This window comes from Balaenoptera borealis (genome assembly GCF_965194805.1).
Source record: "Balaenoptera borealis genome assembly, chromosome: 10".
NCBI lineage: Eukaryota > Metazoa > Chordata > Mammalia > Artiodactyla > Balaenopteridae > Balaenoptera > Balaenoptera borealis.
The window spans coordinates 117,376,479-117,402,398 of NC_138874.1; the positions used below are offsets into that span (position 1 = coordinate 117,376,479).

The following is a 25,920-nucleotide window of genomic DNA, read 5'->3' on the forward strand; positions in this document are numbered from 1 at the left end:
TAGCTGGCCGCTTGTTCAGGCCAAAGCTGCAGCCCATCCTCAGGAGCCGCACCCCCGTCAGGTGCCAGCGTCAGCCAGTGACCGCGGCCCCCCTGCTATTTCCACGCGGGCCCCTCCTTGGGGCCACGCAGGTCAGGGCGTTCCCTGGGGCCAGGGGAGCTGAGACAGCCGCAGCCTTCGTGACCTGACCCCCCCACTTCTGCCCTTGCCCTCAGTCCCACGGCCCCACCCCGGTCCAGCATGGGAGGGGCACGGGGTGGCCGCCTGGGGTCAGTGGGTCCTCATGAGGCCATAGGAGAGATTTCGAGCTCTTTATCTGGAATTCGGGGCCCGGTGGTCCCAGCTCTGCAGATGGCCCCCGCCTCGCTGTGCGGCAGACAGGCTGCAGCGATGCCCCAGGGCTCCCTGGGCACGAGAGGCTGACGGGCCAAACCCGCCTCACCACGTCCCTGCAGAAGCCCAGGCGACACTGGGCTGCCAGGGTTTCCCCAAGGGTTTTCCAAGGGCTGTGAGCTTGGGGCTTCTTCTGGAGAGTGAAATGAATCCCTTAGTGACCCCCGTGGCACGGGGACCCCATGGTGAACACTGAGCGGCACAGGGGGCTTCGGGCTGTAGCACCAGCTGCCCGCGGAGGGAGCTGAGGCCTGGGGCGGGGCCTTGTCCCCTCCCCCTCCCCCCTGTCCCCCTCCCCCCTCCCCCCTCCCCCGGCCCCCCGCCCCCCGTTCTGAGGAAAGTTCCTGGGATCCTGTGTAGGTCCCTTTCTTCCGAGAAACAGCTCCCTTTTCCGTGGGCCAAGCACCCGCGTCCCTGTGGGGACTTGACTGTGTGGGGACTCCAGGTCTCGTGTGTCCTCTCTGACCCCGCCTCGGAGGAGGACGCGCCTGGGCAGCGCGGGTGCGCCTGCCCTGAGGAGCCAAGTGGGGTGGTGTGGGGGGGGCCGCGCAGGCGGCCCGGCAGCCCCAGCCCTCCTGCGAGCTTTCTGTCTCTGTCCCCGCAGTGCCTTTGACCTGGTGAACATCCATCTTTTCCACGATGCTTCCAACCTGGTTGCCTGGGAGACCAGCCCTTCTGTGTACTCGGGGATCCGGCACAAGGCCCTGGGCTACGTGCTCGACAGGTAGGTGCTGAGGGGGGCCTCCCCCCGCCCACCTCCGGGGAGGATCGCGGCTTGCTCTTCAAGCCACTTTTCCTAGTTAGCGTTTTCCTATTTACCAAAAATACGAAACTTGCCGACGTCGACAGGGATAATGCACAAAGCCCGACCCCTGCCCCAAGGCTCCCGCTGTCCCGTCCAGACGCGCTGGACGGTGGGTGGCCTCACTTTCTTTTCCGTCTGGGGGGGAAGATGAGCCACGGCAGACGGAGGTCTCCTTTGGCCTGGGGTCCCGCTGGCCGGGGGCTGAGTCTTCCCAGACTCTGGCCCACCCGCCGGGCCCCGGCTCTAGGCCCCTTGGAGCGGCTGGCTGGGCAGGTCTGCCCTGCCCGGCCGAGCGCCGCCTCCCGCACTGCTCTGCCCCAGCTTCCCGGCCTGGCTGCGGGTGTCTGGCCAGAGGGGAGGCAGCCTCAGTGGTCGTCAGAGTGTGTGAGCTCCTCCCGTCACCTGCCCAGGCTCCCAGCACCCCCTCCGACCGCCCCGACCCCCATCACAGCTGGTTTTCAGGACCCTCCCCCCGGGCCCTCTGGGGCCCTCCATCTGTCTGTGATGGTCTCATGTGACCTTTCACGGGGTCGCCGCTGATGGGCTGTCATCTGGGAAAGAAAGGGAGCCCCTCACACCCGATTAACAGGCTGTGTTTGGCCCTGATTTGCCGGAGCACGTCCAGCGGCCGAGTCCTCAGCTGGAGGCCTCTCCCACCAGCACCCGTGCCCTAAATGGGGCCTTTGGTCCGCTTGGGCTTGGGGCGGGGTCTCAGATTCCCCAGGACCTCGCCAGCCTGCCCGGACCACGAGTTGTGCCCGTTCCTTCTGTGCACGTGCTCGGCCGAGACGCGCCCTGGACGGAGCCGGAAGGCCAGGAGCCTGTCCCCGTGCCGCCGTTCAGCGGGGCGAGACAGTGGCCGCCAGTTCGCCTCCGGGCTGCCGGAGACCAGGCCCCTTGCCCCGTCCGAGGCCCCCATGTGGGGGACACGGGGGTCTGCTTGCCCTCACCCTGTCTGCAGCCAGGCGCCAGCATCGCCCAGTCTGTGCTGAGGCCCCGGGCTGTCCGCCCTCGTGGCACCGGCCCGACGCGCATGGTGCCTTGGTTCAGGAGGAGGCCCAGGGGCGCGTGCGGTCACATCAGACTTGGGAGCGGCCCTCCTGGGAGGGGTCACCTCGCAGCGGCCAGACCGGCCCCCCGGGGCTGCTCGGCTGGGGCGCGGCTGGGGCCCTGCGATCCCCGGGCCCTCTCTGGGGCCTCCTTCGGGGCCGGAGCCGGCCGGATGGGGAATGAGCTGGGCTTGGCGGCTGTGGTCAGGTCGTCAGACGGATGGCCCGAGGATGTGTCACTGCCCCAGACCGCCTGTGCTCTGCGGCCCCCGGGAAAGCGGCCTCTGGGTTTTGGGCCCTTCCCTGGCTCTGCGTTCCCATGGAGGGCTTCTGTGGGGCGCTCAGCCAGCCGCATCCGGACCTCCGCCGCGCGGGGCCGGGCCGCCCGCACAAAGGGCCGCTCTGTCGGCGGTGAATGACGGGCCGCCCTTTCATCGGGGTGCTAACCTTTTGGCAGCCACCAGCAGCCCGCATTCTCTCTGCCGACTGCGAGGACAATGCCATGCTGGCCCTTTGAATGGACGCTGCCACCAACAGTTTCCCATTCAGGGCGTTGGGAACCTCTGGGAACATTGTCTGCGGCCGGCGTGGACGCAGGGAAACAGCGCGGGGTCCGAGGGGAGCCCGCCTTCCCGGCTTAATCTCCCTGTAAAGCCTCGCAGGCTCGCGTTTCCATCCGAGCGAGGGTGTCAGGCCCGGGAAAGGTGGCACGTCAGCCCAGGTCCTGTCCCCACGAGCTGGTGGGGGGACCTCGGGTTAAAACCGAGAGGCACCCGGTGCTGTGTTTGCAGTTTTTCTGTGAATCGGAGATTATTCCAAAATAAAAAGCCTATTTAAAAAAAAAAAAAACAAACCCTGAGAGTCAAACTCTCGTCTGAAGTGTGTGAACTTTCCGAAGTGTCTACGCTACGAGCAGCGCCCGCCACGCGTGTCCCCTGCAGAGCGCCGCGCCCATGACGCCCTTGCTGTGGCCCATGACGCCCTTGCTGTGGCCCATGACGCCCTTGCTGTGGCCCATGAGGCCCTTGCTGTGGCCCATGACGCCCTTGCTGTGGCGGGCCTAGTGGGAAGGATTCCCCTCGGAGACGCTGGAAAATAGGATTTCCGGTGTTAATAAAGGGCGGCCAGTGGGTTCGTCTGGGTTTTTATGATAAGTTATAACTGATGTTTTTGTGCAATAATATTTTGCTTTAAATCTCTTGTTCTGGGACTTCCCTGGCGGTCCAGTGGTTAAGACTCTGTGCATTCAATGCAGGGGGTGTGGGTTTGACCCCTGGTCAGGGAACTAAGATCCCACATGCCGCGAGTCGGGGCCAAAAAAAAAAAAAAAGAAAATTAAAAAAAAAACCCTCTCGCTCTGCAAGGTTAAAAGAAGACAAACCTCTAATTAGCAAAGGGCATCAGGCTCGGAGACTCTGCCGTGGGCTGTGTTGGGGCCTCTGCATGGGGCCTGGATTCCTGTCCACCTAGAGGGGTGGCTCAGACCCTCCCCGGGGCTCTGGGGGGGGGCTGTGAGGGCCACGTGCACCTTTGTACCCACCGTGGGGACAGGTGGTCCCTCTCCAGGCGCACAGTCACGCTCTCGGGGAGCGTTTGGGGCATTAAGTCGGCAGCAGAGACTGCAGCTCACACAGCCCTTCCTGGACTCTCCTCTCCCAAGCTTTCGGCCGTGAAGTGAGATTTTTTTCCACAAGTGACAGGGCTCTTGTGTCTCCCTGTGCAATGCGGCGGGCCAGGTCCTCAGGAACATTTTTACATCACAACTGTGAAATCTTCGCATAAAGCGCCCCTTTGTCCCCCAGTATCTCTTCACAAATACAGTCCATTGTCACAGCACTGAAGTTAATTTGATCAACATTGGGACATTTAACTTTTATGTCCGGTCAAAAGAGTCGTTTCATGCTCATTTTGGGCTTTCAAAGAAAATGATTGCCAGAAAAATAATGCTGCCCGGGACAATTCGGAGCAATTAGTTTCCCAGGGCGCAGCGGTGTGATGCGGCCGCCACACAGCTCCCCTTTGTCATTCTGCGGGCGGTCATCCGTCAGCTGTCAGCTGCTCAAAGACCCTCGTCTCAGGGTTTCTCTTAGGGCCGTTCCCAGAACTCGCCTCGCTGGTCAGCCAGCAGAAGGAAAGCCGCCGGTCTCCAGGCAAAGACAGGCTCTGTGCTAAGGATGCGGGTCTCATCGGGACGCCCCACGTGGCCGGTGGCCCCGAGAGCGGGCTCTGGTGCCTGTGGCTCCCGCCTCCCCACTCAGGCGTCCCTCAGCCTGGAGGCCCGGGTGGCCGCCGTCCCGTGTCTGTTTGGAGCCCAGCTCGGAGGCGGGAGTCCCGGGCCCGCCAGGCAGTGTCCTCGCCGCCCCGGCTCCTCCTCAGCCCCAGCGCTGGGCTCCCGCGTGCTCCTGGCGTCAGGCATCCAGCGAGGTGTGGGAGGCTACGATGAAAGTCACGCGCCCTCCACTCGGCAGTGTCAGGTTTACGTTTTTCCGTGCTTGTCCTTCTGTTCAGAGGTGAAACGAGGGTGCCGTCGGTGCCCCTGTGTTCTGCGTCCTGAACCCTCGTCGTACCCGCGCCCCCCCCGACCCCGCGCCGTCTTGATCCAGTGCCTGTCTTTCCTGGACCCCGTGCACATCCCTGGGCCCCCGTGTGCGTTAACATGTGTGCAGTATTGCATATGTTTTTACTGCATGTTTGCATCCTCTGTTGTTTTGGGGGATGCAGGCTTCCGTGAGCCCCTTACACGACATCCTGGAGCGTCACGTGGACGGCAGCACGGGCGCCGCCTCCCTCTATGGCTCGTATCCTGGCTTCGTCACTCCCACACTCCAGCTCCATGTCCCTCGTGGCAGCTCCATCCGTGCTTGTCCACTATCTTGCTGGCCTTCCTCTGGGGTGTTCTCAGGGCTTCGCTAGCATTCAGGACGTCTCGTCCTTCTCCGCCGGACTGTGGCCCCGCCAGCTGCGTGCTCACCCGGGCTGGGGACCGCGGGATGGTCTGCATCTCCCGAAAGCCGCTGACATTCAGCATTGTTTCCGACGTTCTTTGGTATCAAAAGTCTTAAAGCCTCCCTCGGCTTTCTGAGCTTCCGGCTCTTGTTTTCTCTTCCGAGTACGTGGGGGAACTGAGTGGCCCCAGGAGGCTAGGGGTTTTCTCTGCTTCTCTGGCTTGTGGTGGCATCTGAGCAGAAAAGACGTATTTAATATTATGATGCTATTTAAAGAACGAATGAGAGAACTGCTGACGGGAAGCTCAGCCTGACGCCTGCAGGAGGTCTCCACCCACAGCCCTGCCCTGGAGACCGTTGTCATCAAAGGGAGCATGGACATCCAGAGGGTGACAAGCAGCGATTTGATTGAGAAGTGCCGGCGATGGTGGGGCCTGAACCCCTCCTGTGACCTGGCCCCCCGACAGAGGCAGCCTCGTGGGCTGGAGGACATCTCCGTGCCCAGACAGGAAACTCAGGCCCAGGCTGGAGCCGGAGCAACCGTGCAGATTACTGGAGAGCCCGGGGCCACGATGCACTTCGTTGCCCTCAGCTCTGGAGGCAACAGGTCTGGGGTCAGGGGCCAGCGTGGTCCGGCTCTGGAGAGGCCCCTTCCTGCTGGACGCCGCTGGCTGCCTTCTTGCTGTGTTCTCAGGTGGCAGAAGAAGCCCTGGTGCCTCTTCTTACAAGGACACCTGTCCCATCGGATCAGGGCCCACCCTCACGGCCCCATTTGACCTTGATCATCTCCTTAGAGCTCCGTCTCCAGTACTGTCTCAAGGGGCTGGGCTTCAACGTAAGACTTCAGGGACAGTCCAGCGCCCGCCGGGCCTCATGGCCTCATTCCAAGAGCCGAGCTCCGGCCACCAGCCAGCTGAGACCAGAGGGGCATTTCAGAACGGGGCGCGGTCCCTGGAAGCTTACGGGAAAGGGTGGGTTTTGTAACCAGCCACAGCGGCTGCCCCGGTGCTCCGCATGTTCTGCTGCTTGAGGGTGTGGCCCCACTGTGCTCCACCCCACGCAGGTGGCTGAGGGTTCGTGTGTCACCCGTGCTGGCGAGCCCTCGGCCCAGCCCCAGGGTGCCTGCTGCTGCAGGAGGTGTGGGTGACCTCCCAGGTCGCTGGGGCGCCAGGCCTGGGAGACGCCGGGCTGGAGGAGCGCGTGGTGCCGGCTGGCAGGGCGCACGCGTCGCTGGGACTTGGCTCAGATTCTGTCCCCCAGATGTGTCCTTCCTCCTCCTCTGTCTCTGCCTCTGGTGCGTCTGGGACAGCCCACCTCCCCACAGGCTCCCTCGTGCCTGCAGCTGTCACAATAGGGGACTGTCCCCCGGGGCTGCCAGCCCCACTGGCTCAAGCCTGAGGCCAGCACGCGGGGCAGAGTGAAGCGTGCAGTCCTGAGAATAGCTTCCAGGAAGGTCGGTCTGTAGAAGGCGGCTTAGATGCACGTGTGATAAATCCTTCAATCCGATGCTTTAAGACTAAGGGAAACTCCGAAGACCCTGAAGTCGGCGGCCAGTCGTAGGAACCTCCTGCCGTCCATGCTTCGCTATTTCAACTTGTTTGACCTGAGCACACGGCCTCTCCCAGATCTGAGACGAAACCTGAGGTCGGTTTCCACCACGTTCAGTAGCTAAAAATAACAAAGGAAGGATCCTGGAGTGCAGCCTGGTGGGCAGGCCCGACGGCCCCTTGTCTGCCCCGCCGCCGGGCGTCCTGTCCAAGGCTCGAGCCGCCCCTGGTAGAAACGTGTGACCTCAGGTATTCGATCTGTGGCCCCTTCAGGGCTGTCGCCTCTGCCATCAGGCTCTTCAAGCCGCGAGGCGTCCTTGGCGCCTTCCTTCTTCACGGGCAGCCTGAGCGGGTGTGGACACTTCGGCACAGCAAGGTTCCTTGCGTCATGAAATCGCCTGTCAAAACAGAAAGAGGCTCCGTTTTCAGGGCCTAAAGCATTGATTTTTATGGCCCTTCTTGTAATTCTCTTTCTGAATTAGGCACATGGTATCGATGTGGGCTTACTTTTTAATCATAATAGCTACTGACAAGGTAATTAATTTTAAAACAACGCTTTTTTCCTGCTGGCCCAAATGGCACTATGTTGAAATTAAAAGTGAGGGCTGCGGGCCGCGGTCTGGCACTCGGGCGACTGCTTCCCCGTGACAGCCCTTCCATCTCACCTCGGACGGCGATGTTATTAATGGGCTCAGGCCATTACATCAAAAGGAGCAGGGCACGGAAAGATGATAAAGTTTAGGATTTTAATGATAGAATTACAAGATCCGAGACAAGCTGATGAAATCACGTCACCAGTCACCGCGGGCCACCCCGTCCATCACCAGAAAGAGGCCGCGGGGGCCGGGTTCCAGGAAGGCCACCAGATGCAGCGTTCTCTCCCTCCGAACCCCCAGAGCTCTTTAAAGTTGATTTAGTCCCATATTAAATCTGAAATTTGTTGTCCTTTAAAAAGGAAATTACCTCTAAATGGATTCTGCCATTTAATTAGCCAAATAGTCTTTTGCTTCCCCGGTGCAGCGTCGGCTGTCTGCACTGCTCCCTGGTCCCTCGTTTCCCGCCCGTCCGTCAACGGCGAGGACGGTCAGCCGGGCTCGTGCTTCACCCAGATCGTCCGACACCCGCCTGCCTCCACACGCCTCCCAGGAAACCGCCCACGTGGGGACTGGGGCCCAGGCCCGGGCCGGACCTCCTGTGCGTCCCTCGGCTCCTGGGCCCCTGGCCGCCTCCCCCGCGGATCCCTCGTGGCCCCCTGGAGCAGGAGAGCTAGCGTGGCCGTGACCTCCAGCGCCTTCAGGCACCTTCCAAGGCTTCGACCCCAGGAAACGTGGAGCTCCAGCCTTTCCTGCCGCAGGGCTGGAGCCTGGCTTTCCAAGCCAATATTTAAGGCAAATGCTCTGGCTCGAGAAACAGTTCAGGATCGAGGAGCGCTGTGAGCGCTCTGGCCTCACGTCTGAGCCGTGTCCCCGTCTTCTTGCTCAGGTGTTGCGTGTGACCCGACACCACGTTAAGTGTAAGAAGCCGCGAGAGAGCAGCCGGTTCGCCTGTGAATGCAGAGGTTTCTCCACTGGCCACACTGACTTTTCTCGAGGACGTTGTGCTCTGGGCTTCTTAATAAACAGAAGCTGATACACCATCAGGATAAAATGTGTAGGTTTAAAGTGGAAATTTAAAGTGTTTCTGCCCAGGAAGCGTGACAGCTCGCCCTCCTTCGTTCAGCAAATCAAGTCGAAGCTTTGCTTTGGTTTAGTTTTTCTTAAAGAATAAATAAAAAGAACGAAAGAAAAGAGAAGTCCCCTTGAGTGGCCTGAGGTCCGAGAGGCGGCGGTGAGGAGGTGCCGTGTGACCGCTGAGCCCAGACCTCGCGGGGTCCCAGGCGCGGTGCCAGCTTGCACCCCAGCCCCCTGCCCCGGGGACACCCCGACGGGCACCCCCCAGGCCCCTGTTTGGAGGCAGCCTTGCTGGGCCGCTGGCGCGGGGGGCGGGGGCTGAGGCCGGGAGGTGCCCCCGAGGGCCTCTGGGAGGGCTGGGGCCCACAGTCCTCGGGGAGCTGCAGGGACCAGCGGTCCTCGCGCTGGGGCTATGTGGCTGCTGGGCGCAGAGCGGGTGACGTGGGGTCGCAGAGCCGTGAGGCTGGAGGGTGAGGGCACGGGGGGCAGCCCCCGTGCCCACCCCCAGGGACAGGCCCCGGGGCCGCAGTTGTCTCTGGCCTCTGCACACAGCCAGCAGTCACTCAGCAGGCCTGCAGTGAATAGTTCCGTTTGGGGGTTTTTTAAAGAACAGTGTGGCGGAACCCCAATGGTTGTGTCTCTCTCATCTGCTCACTGGTCCTGGGAGGCGGGGCCGGGAGGCACGTTGCTGCTTCTCCTTTCCTGGTGGGGCTTGTGCACCGGGTCCCCCTCCCAGAAGATGGGCAACCACGGAGTCCGTGCCCCGATGTCCTGATGGCAGGACACCCTGTCGGCCTTTCCAGGAACCTGTGCAGGTTCTCTGAGGTATTTTCTTCTTCTAAAGTTGTTTAAGGGCAGAAAAAGATTAACGTTCTTCAAGATGGCTCGGATAGCCTCCTGCTGACAGACAGTCGGTGGGGGCGGGTTCCTCCCCTCACCCGCAGGTGCCAGGCGGGTGCCAGGCGGGTGCCAGGCGGGTGCCAGGCGGGTGGGACGGGGTGGGGTACACAGCCGTTCCTGGATGCACTGCAACCCCGGGGCCGACCCGCCGGCCCCCCTGTGTTCTCATCCCTGCGCGACGTCTCCTCCATAGGAAGATTTAACTGTAACACAACAAGTGACATTGCTGGTTATCTGCACTGTTAATGACAGTCTGTTAAAATACGTCCTTTGTCTTCAAATTCACATGTGTGAGAATCAATCCAACTAAACAGGAAAACAAGACTTTTTGTGGAATTTAGCTACATGATACAGCAATTAACGTGCAAGAAAATATGAAAACAGCTGAGACAATTCCTAGAAGAATTTCAACAAGCAGGGCTTCCCCATAAGAAGTCCTATGATTTAAAAGCATACAGGAATGGATAAAAGATCTTCAGAAAAGGAGAGTCTCAAAAAGACCCATGTAATCTAGGGACTCCGGTTCTGTACAAACTCAAGGGGAAGAGGATTGAATGTTTAATAAAGGGTTTGGGTCAGTCGACTGTTGGGGAAATCGATAAACTAAGATCCCTTCTTCACACGTAATTCCAGATGGATTAAAGTCTGCCCTACAGACTCTGCCAGGAAGACGAGAGAAGGACTTGTCGGGAATCAGCCTTGGGGGGGGGGGGGGAAGGGCCAGCAGCGGGGGGGACGTGGGCGTGTTTCCTGCGTGAAAGTCAAGGCTCGCGCGTGACGAGTACCGTGAGCGCAGGCAGCATCGCCGTCACGCTTTACAGGGAAACTCTTGGAGCTGGAAAAGCAGGAGGCGAGGAACCAGACAGGAAAGCAGGCCAGGCGCGAGCCAGGAGCGACCAGCTCGCCGTCCCCGGGGGTGCGGACGGGACTGTCCCTCCAGCCCAGCGGCCACCGTCGTGAAACAGCGGTGATGTCGTCGCTGTCAGTCACCTTTCCTTTCTCAGGCTAATGGATCAGGTTGGGAAGGCCGCTCCCCGGGGTTGGGGCCACGCCTGCTCGCTCCGCACTGGGGGCCGGACAGGGCAGGGCCAGCGGCACCCGGGTGTCTCGGTGCCGGCCAGAAACTTCTGAGCTGATCTGGGTGAGGGGTGCTCCCTGGCTTTGCCCGCCTTTAATATTTATTTTCTGAGTCCATCGCAGCACGTGGGCCTTGGGGACGGCGCCCCACCCTGTGCCCGCGGGCCCTGCTGCTCCGTCCCAGCGGGGGTGTCAGTGCAGCCACCAACGGGCAGCGGAACTGGGGACCTGGGTCACCGAACCTCCCTTCCCTTCTGCCCAGACCACACGTCTGCTCCGCGGGTTGTCTTGTTAGCCATGGTTCGCATTCTGCTTTGAGTTGGAAGTGACCCGCGCTTGCTTCCTTTGCCCTTGAGGCCAGTGCAGCCGGGACCCTGCTGCCACCAAGGGCGGGGAGGGGGCGGGAAGTGAGTGAGTGGAGGATCGGGGTTGGGTGGTGTCCTGGCCTCTTACCGGGGAAAGAGAGGTCTGTACGGGGCCGGGCGGGGGGGCGCCGACATATCACTGTCACGTTTGCCGTGTGTGTTTCTCAGCTGAAAAATCTCTACGAAATAAATTGTGATTGATTTAAAATACGTGGAAAAGGTTTTTTGAGCAAGGCAATACCTAGCTTAAAAAAAAAGACATAGTCGCTCTTACTTTGTAGCTTCCAAACATCCACATGGGGATAAGCTACAACACTGAGAATGAGGTCAGGTGTCCACCACCGATGGGAGGAACCATCCACGGGCCACACGGAGGCGTCCTGGGCTCATGTGGGTCACCCGCTCCTGGCGGCTCTCCCGTGTCTGGCGTGTGGCGTGGCCCTTTTCCTTCCCTGGCGCAGGCTGTCGTTTCCCGCCAAACGTGGTTTTCACGGCCCCGGCCCAGCGGATGGGACCGCACTGGCGCACACCTCAGTGCTGGCAAGCTGGGCGCCGTCTGGGGAACGCGTGTTGATCACGGTCACTGGGGTGCAAGTCTCCTTCAGCAGGAGGCGGTAGGAAGTGCGTGGTGGGGAGCCTGGGGAGAGGCCAGGCGTGGCGGGCGTGGTGCCTCAGTAACCCCCTCTCCTTCTCTCCTCCCAGAATCATTGACCAGCGATTCGAGAAAGCGTCCTACTTTGTCTTTGGCGATTTCAACTTCCGGCTGGATTCCAAGTCCGTGGTGGAGGTAGGCCACGCTGGGAGCCTCACGCGTGTTCGGTCGTGTTGGGAAAACAGCGGAAGCCCGTGGTCCTCGACGGGCGCGTTCCCACCGTCCTGCTCACTGGTTCTATTTAAGGCAGAAACTCCTAATGGAGAACGTTTTACTGTCAAAAGGGGGCTGTTATGGGAACCCCTCAGAACGAGTAGTTGGGTAGCGGTGGGTCGCCAGCTGTTGGCACACGTGCTGAGCCTGGAGGTTCTGCTGTTGACCGTCGGGAGAGGAAAGAGGAGGAAGCTGCCCGTGAGAAGGCAGCCCCTGGTCAGCCGTACGCGCCGGTTCCTCCCAGCTGTGGGAATCTCCTGGGCGCCCTCAGGCCCCTGGGTGACGCTCCCCTGAGTAGCAGGTGCAGGGGGATCCTGGATGGGCACCAGCCACGAGGCGCCCGGGTCGGAAGGCCAGCTCGTCAGCCCCACCAGGTCCCGCCACGTGGCCTGGAGCGTGGTCTCCTCTGCGTGGGGCTGGCTTCTCCCAGACGGTCCGGGGCCGTGAGCCCCGCTGCCGCGCCTGCCCCTCTCTCCTGGGGCTGCAGTTCTGATGGCAGTGCCCCAGGCCGCAGCAAAGGGGGGCCCGCCAGCCGCCCAAGGTGAGCGGGTCCACCCAGGCCCGGGTGCAGGAGGGAGACCACAGCGTGCAGGGTCCAGCCCAGGCCTGTCCAGAGCGGGGCACACAAGGCGTGCGTGTGCAGTGATGGTGCAAACAGCAGGGGGAGACCCCGGTGGTCCCCTCTTGTCATCTTCCTTTGGCGTCTCAGGTACAAGTAATCCTCCCTTCTCGGCAGAAGATTCTCTCTTAAAACTGAGCAGCGAGAGGTGCCTGAGTGTGGGGAGGGGGCTTTCGACCACTCGGAGTGTTTTCAAATAGACAAATGAATTCCACTGAGGACCATAAAATCCTGCATTTGGTTCTGCTGACTTTTTTCCCCCTCATTTTGAGTTTGGCTCAATCAGCAACCTAGATCCAGGGTCCCATGGGTTCTGCGCCTTCGAGCCACAGGTGCGACGCCGCCTGTTGAAATCCGCCGGTGCACGTGTGATGCTGTGAGGGGCGCCGGGAGCCCGGCCCGGTGCCCGCAGGCCAGGCGCCCTCACCAACAGCGCCTCCTCTGGGAATTTTAGCCGCGCTGGTTTTCCCGGGGTGAGCCCCCGAGCGCAGGTCGCTTCTGGCTGGTACTTGGGCCCAGTGAGCCTGCTGTGCCAGAACGGCCTCTGCTCGCCCGAGGGCCCCGCGTGAAGGGCCCTGGACAGACCGGAGCTGATGGACGGGAGCCGCCAGCCGCCGGCGCATTGGGAACAGGTCCGGGAGGTTTCCAAAGTGGCCTTTTCTTTGCCAGCAGAACAAATGCCACAAAAAGGGCAGCGGCTCTGGACGCGAGCGGAATTGTCACGGGATGTGTGGCGCGTGCGGGGCTCCGGTTTCCGTGGGGGGCGCCGAGCTGGGCGCATGGCCGGCGGGGAGGCTCCCGCAGAGTCGTGGTTTCCTGTTCTTACTGAGTGGGAAGCGGGAGGACACGGCCCTGGGCGTGAGCGGAGCTGGGCTGAGTACGCACGGTCGTGACACGCGTGGCTGCCGCTGATCACGTGACCCCCTCCCCTTCCCCAGACTTCTCTGCCCGGCGCCCTTTTTCCTGACCCTCCACCTTCAGATCTTGGCTTGACCTCAGGGACCCGTCCCGTCCCCTAGAGGAAGGATTCCTGCCACACGGTGACCGCACAGGTGGCCGCTGCTGGCCGGGGTCATGATGGACCCTGGACTCGGCCGGGGAGGCGCTGCCACGGCTGGGATGCTCTATCCTTCTGTGTTTCCTCCCAGAGTTGGCAGCCCGGCCCCGGTACCATCAGGATGTCGGGGCTGCTGGTACAGGACCCGCGGCCGCACGTCCTTGACCGTGAGTGAGAGGGGGCAGAGCCCGAGCAGGGACGCAGGCGCTCACTTCCTGGTCAGGAACAGCCCAAGGTCGTCCCCCGAGCAGCAGAGCTTTGGGGACCAGACCGCGGAGGAGGGAGAGGGCTCTCCCCCGAGTGCTGAGGGGCTGCCTGGTCTGTGGATCCACAGTGAGACCCCCGAGAGTGGGCGCATTGTTCTGAAGGCCACCCGGGGCCCCAAGCGTCTCCAAGGACCAACAGCCTGAAGGTGCCAGGCCAAAAGCCTCAGTATTTGGTGGGCTGCCCAGGTTTTAATAAGTTCCTCTTCCTTCAGGAAAGTACAGGGGGTCTTCGTTCTTGAGTGCTTTTCCAACTAATTGACTTAAATAAGGAACTACGTGAAATGCTGTTTTTGTAGGCAGTTCTCACAAACAGCTGATTTTTCAGGGGAGCGGAACTATGTGCACAAGCTTCCCCTCCTGGGCCCCTGCGGACCCCGCCTTGGCCTCCCCGGCCCTCGGCTTCCCTCGGCCTGGCCGCCCCTGGACCTGCCCCCGGCCTTGGTGTCCCGCTGTCTGGGCAGCTGGTGAGCACACCTGGGAAGGTGTGGGGTGCGGGGTGTCTGAGCCTTCCCTCTGTGGGCGGCTGTGTGTGAGGTCAGGTGCAGAGCAGCAGTTCCGCTGCTGGTAAGAGTCACAGACGTTATGCATTTGTGTGGCCCCTTCCCCCAGGAGGTCATTTCCTAAACAATCATCCGTCCGCTCTAGGCTAGGCATTTCCATGTGCCTTAATCGGAAGCCCCTTGGACTGTACTGGGGACCCCATGTCAGTGGTGCTGAGAGGCCAGAGGGACCCACGGCAGGGACAGGTCCTGGGCACGCAAGGGCTGACCCAGGCGGGCCGCCCACCACAGGGGGGCAGGAAGCAGGGGCCCTCCGCCCCGCCCGCCCCGCCCCACGCGTGCTCGGGAGAGCGGGTTCCGGTGAGGGGGCGTGGCCAGGACGGTCTCGGGCCCGAGGAGGTCCCACTGCACCCCAACCGGACGTGGTCGTTTTGAGCAGCCGCTCTTCCCAGCGGGCCTGGTTGTAGGCGTCGGGCTTGGCGGAGCGGGGCGGCTCCAGGAGACCCTCGTCCTCCGGGCACACGGAGTCTCCCTCGCGGAATCGGCGGCTTCACCCAGGGCTCCGTTCAGCCTCCTCGCAGCCTCTTCTGGGAGCCGCCCGGAGTGTGGCAGCGCATCTAAGTGGACCTGAATGCCACCAGGACGCCCCCGCACCCCCGAGCTCTGGGCTCGCCCTCGACAGCTCGCTGGACACTGCCCCTGCCCCGCTGCTGCCAGGGAGTGTTTGCCCTGGCTGTGCACCGCACACGTGAGAAACCCAGCGCCCCGTTGTCCAGGGCTGTGAATTTGGCACTTTCAAAGGAGGGAGGAATCAATAGTGTTTAATTGAATTATTTGCTCGATGAATAAACAGATGTGTCTAAGATTCGTGCATTAATTTTTGGAGGGTTTTCTTGTGCACGTGGTTCTTCAAACCATACGGTCCGTCTATCCTGTGGATAAATGGCTGTTCAGTTGATGAAAACTTACATCTCTGCGCACAGTTTATTATGTAAGTAAAGCAAACCAATGGGAAATGATTTTTATTCCCAACACGTGGAGTACGGTTTTTGGTATAGCGAGTTTTTAGGACTGTTTGGTCAAATGAAGACTTTAGCCCTAGGAAGTAAGGACCGTCTCCTCCTCACGCCCCATCAATGCAGTCATCAGCTGTTCACGAAACGTCCAGGCTGTGCAGGAAGCTGCCAGGTGGTCCCGAGGCTGAGCGCCCTGGCGGAGAAGCAGGGATCCAACGGGGGAATCGTAGGCAGAGAGCGTGGCGCGTGACACCCGGACCCCACCCTTGCGCCCGCGTGTCCCCTCCAGGTTGCCACGTCACCTTTGGCCCCAGACGTGTCCAGCTGATCAAGAAAATTATAATGAACTTGGTATGTTCTGAAGTTCCCACGGAAGACACAGCTTGTGCCTGGTGGCACCTTCCTGTGCTGTGTTTCGTGTCCCCGCCTGCGCCAGTGTTCCGGGACAGACCGGGCGGCTGGGACACCAGTCTCGAGGCAGAAGTCTAAGGTCGGGGGGGCTCCCTCCTGCCTCCTCGGCTCCACAGCCTCTGCCCCGTCCTCACGTGGCTCCTCCCTGCCTCACTTTCCTTGTGAGGACAGTCGCTGGACTTGGGCCACCCTGAATCCAGGGTGAGCTCGGCCGAGAACGTTGACCAATCACATCTGCCAAGGCCCTAGTTGTCAAAACAGTCGTGGGCTGAGGTCTGGGTGGACGTGAACTTGGGGACGCTCTGCAGCCCCCTTCCTGCCAGAGCCCCGTTTCCTCTCCCACCACTGGAGAGATCGATGCTAACTCAGAAAACATCCTTGTGGGCAAAGCTAGATCTAAGAGTTTAACTGAAAAAGACCAAGTTTCTTTTATTGAAGATTAATTTCAGTAGCATTCATTAAGCTACCTGTTAAGGTCTTGAATTTTAAAACACCATGGAAGCACCTCTTGGAACATCACAGTCTGCCGGCGGGCATGGCTTTTTGAAAGGGTTTCTAACTGTAGAAACAACTTAGGGAAACTCTGTGGACACCAGAGAAAAGGTCTCCAATTTTCCCGAAAGGCTGTCAGACCGAGTGGATGGCGTCTCGAGGCCTACCAGCCGTCCCAGCTCCCAGAATGTGCGGAGCAGCGTGAGAACAAGGCCGCCCGGGTGTCCGTGGCTCCGGGGCACCTCTTCAGGGGCTTTGCCTGTTACAGGAGAGCCTTGTACGGAGGCGAAGGCGGCCGCTTCTTGGGACTTGCACAGCCAGGGGTCAGCGGGGCACATGTGGGGAAGGGCCGCCCGGTTGGCAAGGCCTGCCTGGGGCCACAGGGTCCTGCAGGTCCTCAGGCAGTGCTCGGGGGCATCACTGCGGGTGGCAGGCGGCCTCCAGGCGGGCACTGGGGCACCGGGAAGAGGGGGAGGGGGCTGGGAGGCAGGCAGCTCATCCTCCGCCCACCCCCGCCAAGGACTGTGCCCAGGAGGTGCAGCCACCTGCCCTTTCCTTCCAGACAACACGGCCCAGGAAAGAGCACCGGTCAGAGTGAGGCGCACCAAGGCTTGAGCCGGGGCCCAGGCCTGGAACTGTCCCTTCCCCGGGTGCGCGGCTGCCCTCAGCGGTGACCCTCTAGAGACACCGGCGTTTCGTGCCTACGGACCGGGTCCTGGGGTGGGAGAGGCCATGCTGGCCCCGACCCGTGTTCCTGGGGAGGCCGGTGTCCTCAGCTCGTGGGTCACCCCACAAACGGTTTCCAGATTGCCCAAGGTCAGTGTAGCACCCAAGGTGACCACGAGTGCGCCAGACAGCACTGCAGTCGTGCGGGTCAGAAGGTCCGAGGAGACGCAGGGATGGGGATGCGGGACCTCCGTCTGCCGGCGTCGTCTTGTCTGGAGGTGGCAGGTGACCCCCTTGAAGAGGAAAGTTGAGGTCATCAAAGTTGTGCCGGCCCAACGAGAAGCCGGCTTGGCTGGGCTTTGGTGTTGGTTGCTGGTCCCCCACTAGAGCGGCATGTACGCCCTCCCCAGCCCTGGGCCCCTGGGATGCCCAGGGACGCCCTGCCTCTGGAGCTCACCCCGCCAAGCTCCTGGAAGCTCCCAGAGGGGAGTCAGGTCCTTCCGGAAACACGAGCGTCCTGACCAGCAGGGAGAAAGAGGCCGCGACTGCTCACCCTGGGCTGCAGCGGGCAGGGGCTTCTGGAAGGACAAGTCTCCCAGGGGCTCCAGGGCAAGTTGGAGACCCGCCGGTCCTTTGCAGCAAGGGGTCGCGGGCATCTTGCTGGCACCAGTGTCGGAAAGAAGTGCTTTGTGCAAAGTGAACGGCTGCCCCTCCCACCCCCGGAATTAGAGCTTCTCGTTTCAGATGCAAATTAATACAAACATGCTTGCAGAGCAGAACTGAAAAGATGATCCTGTGATCAAACTTGGCACCTCTTAAGCCATAATTAAAACAGACAAATTAAACACGATGATCATGTGCCGTCTAATGGGCTGTGCGTCCCGAACTAATTAACGATGCAGCCTCCCGCTCAGCCCCGCCGGCGGGATTGCTCAGAGAGTATGTTTCATGCCTTGCGCGGTGGCAACTGGCAGCTGGGCGCTCAGCTGGCCAGTGACAAAGAGTGACAGCAGTGCCAGGCGCTCCCATCTCCGCGTGGCCCAGCCGCGCCCACCTGCCGTCCGTCACCGCTGGCAGCCGTGGTGATGGATGCGTTTTTGGAGGCTGGCGGCTGTTTTTAAAAACCGGTTGCCGGTTGCTGACAGGTACAGGTTCAGGTGCCAGTGGGGCCTGTGAGGACCCTGGCTTCTCGGAGGTAGCAGCCGTCCCTGCGCTCACGTTCGCGGGGCGGGGCGGGGGGCGGGGGTGGGTGCCCAGGCGGTGCCCCAACAGCCGGAGTCCCAGCACTAACCGCGCCCGCCGTGGAAGAGGACCAGGGGGCGCTGCAGAGCCCGCCCCGCGTCCCAGCGCCGGCCAGGGAGACTAGGCAGGCGGCCCGGTGGCCTGAGCCCCTGCCCCAGACCACGGGCGTTTCTGCCACCCAGCCTCCTGCCCTCTGGCTGCACATGCGACCTGGCGAGGGTGGGTTCCCACTCAGCCAGGAGGGGGCATCGCACCTGGTCGTTACCTGTGCCGGCCCTTCGGAAGGCCCCGTGAACTGCCCCCAGCCTGTTTCTGCATTTTCTCACTTCTCTGACTAAATTTATTCTTTGGAACTCAGGGAAGGCCTAGGAGGCTAAAGTTTTTCTGCAAACAGAGGCAGGCAGGGGACAGGGGCAGGGGGTCTGTCCCGGGAAGGCCCCGGAGCGTCCTGCTCGGTTCCAGAAGGAGGTGACAAGGGGTCCTGCTCTCCCCCTGCCCCTTGTGCCCCACTGCCCGGCAGGTCTGAGCCCTGGTGTGTCTGTGGAAGGCCGGGGACGCTCTCAAGAGGCCAAACCAGGAGCGTGGCAGGTCCCCCGGCCGTTCCCCCTGCGGGCAGGGCGACCCCCCGAGCGGCAGTCCGGTCCTGCTGGACACGAGCCTAGAAAGAGCCCGCGCTGCTTCCTTCTAGAAAAATCAGTCGAGCTCCCCTGGTTTGCCCAGCCGGCCGCGGGCGGGCGCTGTCGCCCCTCCGTCAGCGGGTAGGGAGCTGGCGGGGCGTCTTGGGGAGGAGATGAAAGGGTCTTTATGGCAGTTGTTGTTCTCGTGAACAGCTGATGATACAGAACAAAAAGGACGAAGGCGCCTCTGACGCTGACACGGCCTCACAACAGCGCCTCTCACGGACCCCGGCCAGCGGCCTGCAGCCCGCCCGCGCCCGCCCGGCGACGTCCGCACCTTCAGGCCCTCAGAGTCCGTGTGCTCTCGGCCACCGAGGATGTCCCTCCTCCCGGGGGCCGGGGTTTGCCAGGAAAACCTCTGAAAAGCTGCGGTTCTCCAGAAGGGTCTTCCTTGGGGAAGTCAGAGTAAACGGAATGGGGGCTGTTTAGGGTCGCTCCCGCCCGATGCAGGACGACCACCCCACGGTGCTTCGCGGTGAAAGCTCGACGCGACCTCCGCCCCTGCTCGGCCTCAGGTCCTCGGCGCGCACCCAGGATGGACCTTCTCTGTGTCAGGCAGGCCACTCGGACCCTGAAAACCGAGGAAGTTAGCACTCTGATGAGCTCCCCCGAGGGCAGGGTCCCTGCCAGGCCCTCCTGCGGCCGAGGCCGCAGGGTGTGGGTTTTTTCATCGTTCTCGCGGGCGCCTGCTCTGGGCCCCACTTGGTGCAGCTGAGAGGCAAGACGCTGCCCAGTGGCCTCGTCTTAACCACACGAGCTCCCCCCGCCCCCCGCCACCCAGGGACAGCAGTCACGGCCCGGCACCTGGCCGCAGACCTCCCCCTAGAGCACGGTGACCTCCTGGGCCTCGGGCCGGCCTGGCCGCCACAGGAGGGGCCCTGGAGCTGCACGCGGGCCAGGCAAGCCAGGGCTCTTGCTCTCCAGAAGATGTGTGTGTGTGTGCAAGTGTGTTGTGCACACCATGCGTGCATGGGCATGTGTGTGCGCCGAGGGTAGGTGTGTGCATGTGTCAGGGAAGGAGGCTGAAGGTCTGGCTGGAGCTCGTTGGGCCACATGTCCGTGCACTGTTCCTGTCGCAGGCTGAGTGGCCCCGGCTGTCCCACGGGGGCTCCCACGGCAGCGTGTACCCTGGGACCTGCTCACTTGGCCACAGGCGGTATGGGCGGCTCCGAGACGCATGTCTGTCTGTCTGCCCAGCGCCTACTTTTCAGGCCGTGGCACGTGTCTGCCCCGATGGGTATGGTCAGAGGGTTCGTGGAGACTTTTTCTGAGCACTTTCCTGCGGAGCCATGAGTTACCTGTGACCAAGGCAGGTTCTGAAGCTGCTGACTCACTCGGCGCCCCTTCTTCTCTGCTCCCTGGACGCCTTTAGGACTGAAATGACGTCTGTAGACGCTGGTGACCGAGGACTGGCCCATCCCTGGGACGGATGGTGCTTCTCTCCTGTTCCTGGCGGGTGGGTGGGCGTCCAGGGCACAGGGCTGGCTGGCTGATTCTCCGTACCCACCTCACAGTGACCCAGCGTTGGACCCAGACCTCCCACACGCTGACTTGTGAGTGAGGTGCCAGAGGCAGCCTTTAACCCCTCGATTCCAAGAGGTGGATCTGGGCAGCCCGGGTCGGGGCCGCGGCACCGTGGGTCCTGGAGACCCCGTTCTCCTTCCAGAGCTCAGGCAGGTGTGGGGTTAAGGGGACGCAGCACAGCAGGAGGCAGACCCGGGTTAAGGTCCAGTGTCACGGGGAGAGTCATCGCAGAAAAGGCCACGTTTATCCTCTAGAGTGGGAGCTGTTTTCCAGTCATTTGAAAACAATCTAAATGTAAAAGGTAATGATTTTCCATTAACTTGTTCTAAAGAAAACCTATGTAAAGAACTCAGGTCTTCCTTTGCACACCGTCGTTTAGAAATCCTTCTCTTTCTGTGGTCTGTGCTGCAGGAGGATGCAGACGGAACGTTTATTTGTACACCTGTTTATTTTTAGACATTTTTATGGCTAGAATTTAACCAAAAGTAACAGGATGACGAGAGCAACCATGGGACGGGGTGAATTTCTCCCTGACGCCCTTTGTTGGCTGGTTTTCAGTGAAGGGCGTGGATGCCGAGGCCCGGTTTCTCTGACATCTCCGTGATATTGGGGGGGGACCCCAAGGACTCAGGGCCCTGCAGCCCAGCTGGGGCGGCAGCTCCATGCCGAGCTCCTCGGGTGCAAATTGCTGGCCTCGGCCTGGTTCCTGCTGGACACACAGCACAGAGACGGCGAGGGTGTCCGAGTGCCTGGGGAGGAGATGGCCGCCCCCGCAGGAAGGAGAAGCTGCTTGTGGCTGCGGCTTGCTTGCACCAGGAGCTGACACTGTTCCAGCTCCCTGACGGCCTCCGTTCCCGGAGTGCGGACCCCCTCTGCGCAGAGGACGAGGAGCTGAGCGCACGGGCCCGCGGGAAGCCGGGTTCAAGGCCGGCCGTGCGTGGGTGCAGGTGGGCGGGCGGGTCTCCGGCCCCTGCTCCCGGGAGGTGCCGGCACCGGGGCTGCAGACACAGCTGATGAAGCACCTGCTCTGTTCCCGCTTCTGCTTCCAGCAGGTGGACCCAGAGCCGAGTCCCACGGGAGTGGCCAGAGCTCGGGGCCGCCGAGGCGGCCCTGTGTGCGCCCCGCCCGTCCCCGGGCCGTGGCGAGTGGAGGCCGGGCTCCCCACACCAGCGCGCTCCGTCCTGCGGAAGGCGGCAGCGGAGCCCCGGCGCCCCACCCCCGTCTGAGGTCTGGGCCTTTGTGGCCTCGCTCCGCGCGTCTGAAACGCAGCCCAGAGCACCCACCCTTCGCGCGGGGCCTCCAGGTCAGGGTCCCTGTCCTTGTGACGTTTTGCCGGAGACGAGGGCACAGATTTCAGTGGGTGAGGGTCCCCGAGGGGCCGGGCGGGGTCAGGGCTCCCCCGCGACACCCCCAAGATGCCAGCGGCCAGGCCGGCGGCCCCGCCGACCGTCCTCCCCCAGGGGCACGCCACGTCCGGGCTGTGTTTAGAGCCCCTGAGGACGTGTTTCTTTTATGTGCTTTTCCTCTCAGCTTCTCGGGGGTCGGTCCTACGAGCACGTTTGTGGCCGAAGAGAGAACTGGCGGCCACGGCCAGTCGGCCTCTTTGTGCCCTGGCTTTGTTTCCGATTTCATGCTATCAGCGGGTCCGCGTGTTTTCCTGCGTGAAGTTGTCAGGGGATGAAAGGTCCGGAGCGGGGTCGCACGCCAAGGGCCGGGCTCGGAGCCCACCCGCCAGCCTCCCGCCCTCCCCCCGGCCCCTCCGCACAGTAACGGTGTCGAGCAGGCCGGCCCGGCCCTTCGCTGCAGAACCAGCGCTTCCGTCCAGACCGGCTCATTCCTCTTTCATGGGGCCAGAAGGAGCCTCGTCCAAAGCTAAAACAGGGCGGCTAGCTCACCCTCCCCAGCGGTGACCCACTGCCCCGGCGCGGACGGCCGAGCTGGGTCCCTGACATGGTCAGGGGAGGGGGAGGGAGGGCGCTACCAGCTCCCTGTGTTTTCGGGAACACGTGGCTCTGTGATGGGGCAGGTGGAGTTCCCGTCCGTCCTCACTCGGGAAGAACCCCAGCGGCGCAGAAGCTGTGTCCAGTCTGGTGGGACGCAGTGTGCAGCGGGCCTCACATTGGAGGCTGCTGGCTGTCCTTCCCGAGGGCCCACGTCCAAACAGAGACACTGGGGACCAGGCCCCAGGCGGCGGGATGCCACCACGGGGACCAGGTGGACCCTGCAGGGCTGGGGGCTTCACAACTTCAGGAAGCCGCTCTTTTGGTTATTTTTCATTTTAAGGCTGTTGTATTTTCCATTTGATGGAAAAAAGAGTTAATCCAGCCCCCAAGGTCTAGGCAGGGGACGGAGGACCCCGTGTAGGTGCCGGCTTGCCACCCACGCCCTTGACTGGAAGCGTCTTTGTCACCGGCAGGTGGGCACCGCCGAGAGAATGCTGGACCTCCAGGGGGCTGGACGCCCTTGGTCCCGCTGGTCCCTGTTTCTGGGGGCCCGTTCCGTGGTGTGAGCCTCTCCTGGGGGCCCAGGCAGATATGGGGGCTACGCGTTACGTCCTTCAGGGGGTCTGTGTTTGAACAAAAAGAGGAGTGCAGCCCTCTTGCTCAGAATGAACTGGAATATTTCCAGTATCTGCTGGTAGCGTCTAAATCTGGGTGCCGGACTGGCTTGGTGGTTCATTTTGATTTTGTTTAAACCTCCTTGCTCCCCACGTGGAGGGGAAGAAGGCAGAGAGGGCTCGGGGGAGAGATGCACGGGGTCGGTCACTGCCTGCACCTGAAACAGCCTCAGGCGTCCGGCCAGACTGGTTTCCCTCGCTGCCCGACATCAGGATTAAACCTGCCCCACCCTCTGTGCAGCCCCACGAGTGACGGGCGCCGGACAGCGACCCCGCTCGCCCCTTCTGGGCTCAGGCCCTGACGAGGCCCCTTCCCCGGGCGCAGGGGTGTGTGGGGAACCAGAGCAGCAGAGGTCAGGAGGCCGCGGGGCCGAATCTGCACGCACGTCCCCCGCCGCCCCCCGGGCTCCGCAGCTTGGACTCCTGGTCACCTGGCTGTGCCCAGCCGTCCCGGGGACCCAGGTGCTCCTCGGAGCCTCCCAGAGGCCAGGGCGTGAGGCCCGTCGCTGCGAACGTGGGGCACCGGCTGCAGGAAGGGAGTCCGTGCCTCCACCAACACCCAGTCTGTGTCAGACTCGTAAACCGCCACCAGGATAACTCGGGAACGAGGTGTCGCTGGGGCAGGAGGCGTCCCCCTGAGCCCAGAACCTGTCTGCAGGCCCGAGCGTCCTGCGGGGCACGAGGGGACGGCGCCGCGTCCCAGGCCGGCAGGGAGCACCCTGGGGGGCGAGCCCCAGCGTCTGCTGACCCCTCCCCACGCCTGCGCCCTCTGCGGGGTCTAGAACCCGCAGGGCAGGGCCCACACTCGGGCTGTGGGCCGGTGGGCTTCTTCGGGGTCCCTCAGAGACCCCTGCACGCTCACCTGTCGGGACTCCCGACTCTGGTGGAGAGAAACCCAGACGCGGTCCCCAGCCCACACCGGGCTTTGCAGACAGAAGCAAGACCAGCTATTCGTGTTCATTCAAAATATGCTTCCAATACTTTCATCGCTCCCTATGTTTTCTCAGGTGGAGAAAAAAAGTAGAATGGAAGTGTGTTCTGATTCCCATTTTGCCTCTGAGGAGAGAACAAACCTGCTGGGCCGCTGGGCAGGCCTGTGACGACGGGGCACGCCCCGAATTTCTGTCCTGGCCGCCCAGGAGCTCTGTAAGACAGGCTGCGTCCCCTCAGCTCTCCTCCACACCGCGCGGCCCGCCGGCCGTTCCCTGCCCTGCCCCCAGCGCCCCTCAGGCCCTGTCTCCACCTCTCACGCTGCCACCCGGCCTTTGCCCCCCCAGGGCCCTCCACCTGGAACCCGGCTCCATTAACTCTGTTACACGCTCACCGTCTCTCTAGTTACCGCGACACCCAACCCCAGGCGTGCCCCCCTGTATACGCTGCACGTCCTGGACGCCAACCACAGGTGCCCGCCGGCCCGGCCTACGCTGGGTCCTTTGGAAACTTGGGGTGCGTGTCAGATGGGGCTCATGGGGGATCCCCTTCCTCTGGGCCGAGCGTGCTGGGTCCAGACAGAAGCCGGGTCTCTGGAATCACAATAACTGGGTCTGAAGCCTGGCGAGCCATCAGTAAACACAAACTGAGATGCTTTTTTTAAATACCTACTACCTCTCGAAGTAGATGCACAGAAGAGAGCCTTACAGCTTTTATTTACCATTTAGAAGCTTAGCAATCACAATGAGAAAACGACCGCTGTGCCTCTGACCTCCACAGACGGAAACTTACCGCCCAAACTTTCCAGAAGGCGCGTCGTGACCCAGACTCTGAAACCCGCCGTGTCCCCCAGGTCAGGCTTCTCAGACTCGGAATGTTCCTGAGCAGCTCCTGGCTGATCCCAGGGCCTGTCCTCGGGTACGGGGCTGGCTGTCCGCACCCCCGCGCCCCAGTCTGGCAGAGAGCGAAGTGGGTTCTGTAAGGCGCCACTCATGGGCTTGCCTCTGGGGACCCAAGGGGCTCTGCCTGCATAGAATTTGGACCCTGGTGGGGAGCATTTGTGACGGCGGGATGGGGGCAATGGGGCAGGCAGCTCTGGGAGGAGCAGGGCCAGCTGCACGGCGCCCTGAGCCCCAGGGGTTTGTGCGGATCCAGTGGCTGTAAAACTGCGGGACTCGCAGAAAACGCTGCACACTGCACTTCTGGGCTGACACCGGCGCCGGGTCACGCGGGCACCACCCCAGCAGCCCGTGCCCCTAAACTCCAAGTGAAAAGCCAGGGGCTCCGGGTGCCAGTAAGACAGTGCTGGGCCGCCTCTCCTGTGCCCTTCGTGCCACCGCTGATAGTGAAATAAATCTTAGACGGCTCTTTAAGAATAACATTTGGGAAATTTTTTTCTCCTTTCAAAAGAGGAAAATGCCTTCCTGTAAGTAGGCGAGCCGGAAAGGCCCTGGCCCGGGGTTTTATGCATGAGTGGTCACGACTGCGGATTGAAAGGCCCGGGAGGCGGGTGAATGAGGTGGCTCCTGGCGGGTGTGGGAGAGAGGCCCGAGGCACGCGGAGGCCCCTCCAAGGGCTGGGCTGGCCAGATGTTTATCCTTTGGGAGCCCGTCTGAAGTGGCGAGATAAAGCAATTTTTTTAAAAAGTTTCCAGCAGATGCCTTTGGGAGAAGACCATGAATTTCCTGAATCGCGTCCGAGAGGCTACAATGCCGTCTGCCTGCCGAGCCCTCCCCATTCACTGCGCTTAAGCCACTTAAGCGCATTAGCATCTGGATGGGGCGACCTCCTCACCGGGGGCTGGGCAGGGTGGCCGCGCTGGCCGGATGGTCCAGGCGCTTGTTCTAATCCGGCCGTTTGAAGGCGGCCAGACTGATTTGTGACACATGAGTCCAGAAGCCACTGTGGGGGGCTTGACCTGATTAGCTGTCTGTGCTCTGAATGTCAATGCCTGTCCTGGAGCGCACGGCCCAAGGGGTATCGGCGTCTGGGCTGCGCGGGGCCCTCGGGCCTGTTGCGGGAGGGTCCCCCCCAACGCTGGCTGCTTTGAGCTTCTGAGCCCCGCGGCCTCTGAGCCCCGCGGCTCCGCCGTGAAGTGACCTCACGAGGGCTCCTTAGACGAAGAGGTTTTTTTTTTAAGTCAACGTTAGTTCAGTTGCGGTGGTCTTTATTTTTTTAAATAAAAATCACCTAGTGCTTTTTTAAAAACAGCCCCATCAAGGTGTAACTTACACACAAACTGAAATCCAGCTGTGACCTTGTCACCCCACCGGCCCGGCCCCCACGG

The 25,920-nt window shown here is 61.9% G+C and overlaps 1 protein-coding gene across 14 annotated transcripts in view; it reads left to right on the top strand.

The window, feature by feature from the left end:
- The window catches only part of INPP5A (inositol polyphosphate-5-phosphatase A), a 181,576-nt gene that overhangs the window by 133,831 nt on the left and 21,825 nt on the right, over positions 1 to 25,920 (top strand). For all 14 annotated transcript variants that reach the window (XM_082407084.1, XM_082407087.1, XM_082407080.1 and 11 more), the window contains 2 exons: positions 998 to 1,117; positions 11,454 to 11,538. In XM_082407084.1, the coding sequence (XP_082263210.1) occupies positions 998 to 1,117; positions 11,454 to 11,538 (205 nt within the window). The remainder of the gene's footprint in view (positions 1 to 997; positions 1,118 to 11,453; positions 11,539 to 25,920) is intronic.